This window comes from Dryas octopetala, chromosome 2, assembly GCF_963921425.1.
Source record: "Dryas octopetala chromosome 2, drDryOcto1.1, whole genome shotgun sequence".
Classification (NCBI taxonomy): Eukaryota; Viridiplantae; Streptophyta; class Magnoliopsida; order Rosales; family Rosaceae; genus Dryas; species Dryas octopetala.
The window spans coordinates 19,331,271-19,336,241 of record NC_141367.1 but is presented as its reverse complement, the minus strand read 5'-3'; the positions used below and the strand labels follow the sequence as shown (position 1 = coordinate 19,336,241).

Below are 4,971 nucleotides of genomic sequence, written 5' to 3'. Positions count from 1 at the left end.
CAAGAATTTACAGCAATGTGAAAGAAAGGAAAGAGGGTGATTAGAGGCGGTACAAAAATGATTGCATGCATTGAGTTACTTGAAGTAGAAGATTGCTTGTACAAGGAAGATAGCCCTAAATCTTTTCTTTAAGTAGTAGGAGAGTAGCCGTCTTCAAGTACTCACTCACTCTTATAAATATTAATCTTGTTGCTCATAATCAATCACAAGTAAGCGGCGCGCAGAAAGAAAGAAAGAAACCTAAGCTAGCTATAGCTATCAAGAAAGAAGAAAGAAAGATGCAGGAAGAACGTCGAGAAACAGAAGGGTTTGGGATTCAGAGGAGGCCGGCCGAGAAGATTGACATACCGAGTTTGGACGAGCAGCTGCAGAAGCATCTTGACCGACTATTATTCACCATGCACAAGAAATCAGAGCCGCAGCAAAACAAAACGATTCGTGTCGTCGTCACGGCGGCTCCGGCGGCCATACAAGACTGGCAAATAATTCCCAGTAAGCTCGTTGTAAAAGAAGTCTTTGCTCGTGGCACCTTTGCTTCTGTCCACAAAGGCCTTTACGATGGTCAACAAGTCGCAGGTATATATATATATATCCTATCTAGCTACACAAATTCAAACGTCACTGAAAATAAATAATACTAATGTTTTTCTTTTTCCATTCTTGATTATTATGTATATATATATAGTCAAAGTGCTGGAGTGGGGAGAAGAGGGAGAAAGAACAAAAGCAGAAATAGCTTCCTTGCAAAGAGATTTTAGACGGGAGGTTTCTGTTTGGCATAAGCTTGATCATCCCAATGTTACTAAGGTACGTAACATCGATCAATCAATTTAATTTGACTCAAATCATCGAGTGCATGCACTAATATCTCTATTGCTTGCTAATAATTAATTAGTATTAATTGTTTCTTTTGATCTTTTGGCAGTGTTTTGGAGCTACAACAGATACATCAGAACTAATCTTCCAAACAAGTAAGAAAGAGCAAATTGGTTCTGCAGCTTGTGTCGTTACTGAGTATCTCTCTGGGGGTACTCTAAAATCTTACCTCATCAAGCAACACAATAAGAAGCTGCCTCTGCCTCTCAACATTGTCCTACAACTCGCTCTTGATCTTGCAAGAGGGTACTCCATCTCCTTCCCGACATATCTACATCTCTCTGTTAATTTAATTTATTTACTTTTTTTGTAATGTACTAATATATATATATATATATATATATATTGATCTGTGCATATTTGCAGGTTGAGTTATTTGCACTCAAACAACATTGTTCATAGAGATGTGAAAACGGAAAATCTGCTTCTCGACAAGAGTACTGGTACACTGAAGATAGCAGACTTCGGAGTTGCTCGTCTCGAGGCCTCAAATTCCAGTGAGATGACTGGCCAAACCGGGACCCTTGGATACATGGCCCCTGAGGTAATAAACTCGATTCATTCAGTTTTTATTTCTCACTAGCTTATGATTAAATGTCAAATATCAAATGCTAATTTGCATCAATGATATTGTAGGTCTTGGAAAATAAACCATACAACAGAAAATGCGACGTTTATAGCTTCGGGATTTGCTTGTGGGAGATCTATTGCTGCGATATGCCATACCCTAACCTCGGATTCTCTGAATTGACTTCAGCAGTTGTTTATCGAGTACGTATAGTCGTATACGTATACATACATGCACACATATATTTGTTTATAAACGCAGCTTTTATTTAGTTGTTATGGACTCCAAACAAGCTTACCTTATACATGTATTTGTTTTATTTGTGTTACTGCAGGATTTGAGACCAGCGATACCCAAATCTTGCCCAACCTCTCTGGCCAAAGTGATGAAACGATGCTGGGATGCAGAACCCAACAGCAGGCCAGAAATGGGGGAGGTTGTTTCCATGCTGGAGGAAATTGATACCCAGCCCAAGGGTTGCTTCTGCTTCTTCAGGCCCACTCATGAAACGGGCAGCAAAAAAAGATAAAAACCAGCCGATGCTTTTATGTTGTTATATTTAATATATATTTTGTCTATTTCAGTCTTTTAATAGTCTGAGATAGTGTGGTTGTCTAAGTGCCACGTTATGGCTATTGACTAATGTGTGTGGCTGAGAATGAGATATATGTTGCTTTAAACAAATCTTGCTGTCTTTTGTAAGAAGATACATGTGAAAACAGAACAGATCACAAAGTAATAGCAAAGTACAGAGCACCATTTCAGTCCTTTTCGATCTTCTTCTTCCTATTCTACTTTTGAGCTATTTTGCTTACTGTTAGTGCAGATTTCTAGGTTAAAGACAAATTAAACCCAACAACAGGCCCTACATTTTGAGATAGCTGCATACTATATAACTGTTAGCCAGCCTTTCAACTTATTTAGTCACACTAAATTTGAGGTTCAAGAATAATGTTCAAGAGCTTTATGATCTTACACAAATTTAACACATTACTATTCAGAAATTAATTATACTTGTGGACTGCATAAAGAAGCCATAAAACAATGTAAATATCACTTTCCCAAAGTTTCATAGCTTAAATTGGCCAATTGAAAGACTGAAGCTTCGGGTGCAAACAAATTACATTGAAAACAGAAGTATTTTGAGGAACAAAACTCAAGAATATGTCTTTTATGAAATAACAACTATGGCATTTTTCATTGCCCTCCTGATAATTCTATGGCCACTGGATATGTAATATATGGCATAAAAACAGCTAAAAATAGTTTCTATTGCATCTTAACAAATTGAAGCACTTAAGAATAAAATGTACCACGAGTTTTTTCTCCTCAATTTTGTGGGGAAGTGTTTTCCTATACTGTTTGAAACTGGAGGATCTGAAAAGGCTACTTCTTTATCCACACAGTAGTGCCATTCTTCTTTCAAGTAGGTACAGAGCACATTAGTATCAAACACATCAACATTAAATAATTGAAACAACCTAGAAAACAGTACATATATGATTTAATCATGGATCAATGAGCCAGCTAGGGCATCTATATATTGTTTCACCTTTTGATATTATGAAAAATTAATCTGTTACTGTGGAGTACAATTGGTCCAGATTCTTCTTGTTCCTTGTCAGGGTTACAAATAATCACGAGACTCCAATGCTGACTGGATATGCCAATTGCCAAACACCGTAATGACATGTATATTCAAATGTTCCAATATTCCAATTTTTAATTTGCCTTCATTCTTACTAACTCGTCTAACCCAATTGGAAGAGGATTTCAGAAGTTAACGACTAGAAACATTTTGTAGAAGAAAGAGCAACCACAAGAAAGGAAACAAGATAAACAATTACCTTTTATTCTAATTGCTCCATCTGTTGGGGAGGCTTGCTGCTGTAGATATCTAGTCAAAAAATCCAAGAAGTGAGTAAATATTTAAAATTAATAGTGCCAAAACATGTTCAAAGAAATGACAATCCAAAGAAAAAAGTACTACATTAATTGCCTTTATAATATATTACAACAGCACATATATGATAAGGAAAAAGAGATTACATATGTAATATGTTTGGTTTCCTATGAAATATTAGAAAATTACAATGACAACACTCGGCTTAAAAATGTTGCCTATTTATCATCTTAATTTGATGAGTACCAGCATAAGACAAAAACCCCAAAACTAAAACTCCCCATTCCCATTCAATTTTTCCTCCATTTCTTATTAGAAACCAAACAGAAAGCAGGGTCAGCCAAACTCTTAAAAACTCTACACATAAAGCAAAGCAGAAGAATCAATCAAACTCTAAAAAACGCACCGTTTCCTCCTCCGCGGAGCTTTTCGCCTTCGTCGGGCAAGGTGGGGTCCGCAAATTGATCATCTGGCTGCTGATCAACTCCCATTGCCGACTGTTTGGGCGGTTGGTCGGTGGTGTTTTGCTTGTCGTTCTTGACGATCAGTACCACCGGTGGGTCAAAATCGTCATCGTCATCGGGCAAGAGTTTGTTCCACAGAAGATCAAGTTAGCTCTCTCTTCTTCCATGCATGTCAACTTGTTTTTGTTGTGCGTTAGACTTGGTTGCCACAAATGGGTGTTGTGGTAGAGATTAAAGTGCGAAGTGGGCCCGGTTCTTCTACTTAACCACGGCCCCGAACCTAATTGAGCTTTTGGGCTTCTGCTTAAGCCAACCCAAATTTGAATAAGCTGGAAGTGGTCTTGGTTCCGTGGTTCATGCTTAACTATAGATAGAGCCCATGAGTGGCCCACTTCTCAACAGTTATAACCCAAATTTTTTTTGTTTTTGTTATTTAATATGCAAAAATAGATAACAAATTTCTAAACATTTTTATTCTTCCTCCAGATAATTATCAGAACACCCTCCCTTATTCTGTTTCTTTTTTTTTTTTTTTATATCATCGGAGAAAAATTAACAAATTTCTAATTTTTGTTTTTGTTTCAAATAATTCTCAAAATCTCTTCCCTATTCTCCTTTGACACTTTGCAACTTAATATTCGAGCTTCAACAATGGAGAACCTACCAATTCTCCAATGTGAAGAGAAAAAAAAAACAGTAGAATATAATTTCTTAAACGCCCAATGAAAGGGCCATGTATATATAGTATATACATGCATGGAGCTTCCACTAAAGAATTTCTTGTGAAGCACACTCCACATAATATTGCAAAAAATTAAGTAAATCACAAAAAAAAAAAAAAAAAAAAAAAGCTATGAGGAATGAAATAAACTTGATATGATTCAACCACTGGTTTCTCAAATTAAGGTATAGAGCATGTTAAGTTTATTTCCACACTAAAGTGATTGATGGTACTCTTAGACGACAATTAAAAAAAAAAGTACTATTAAGCCACAATAGACATTAGAAAAAAAAAAAAAAAAAAAAATCTTCACCATGATCGATGGAGATATACAAGAGCTAGAGTAATAATACTAACAATAAGGATTATTAGTTTTTTCCCCGAGGAATAAGAACAATTGATGGATAATATAAATGTTCAAATGACCTTTATAATTGTA

At 36.1% G+C, this 4,971-nt stretch overlaps 1 protein-coding gene across 1 annotated transcript; it reads left to right on the top strand.

Moving 5' to 3' along the window:
* The first annotated feature begins 278 nt into the window (after positions 1-278).
* On the top strand, positions 279-1,973 carry LOC147293794 (serine/threonine-protein kinase 52-like). Its single transcript, XM_086231129.1, has 6 exons — positions 279-576; positions 686-807; positions 926-1,122; positions 1,243-1,420; positions 1,513-1,647; positions 1,779-1,973. The coding sequence occupies exons 1-6, from the start codon at positions 279-281 to the stop codon at positions 1,971-1,973; spliced, it is 1,125 nt and encodes a 374-aa protein (XP_086087255.1).
* The last annotated feature ends 2,998 nt before the right edge of the window (positions 1,974-4,971 follow it).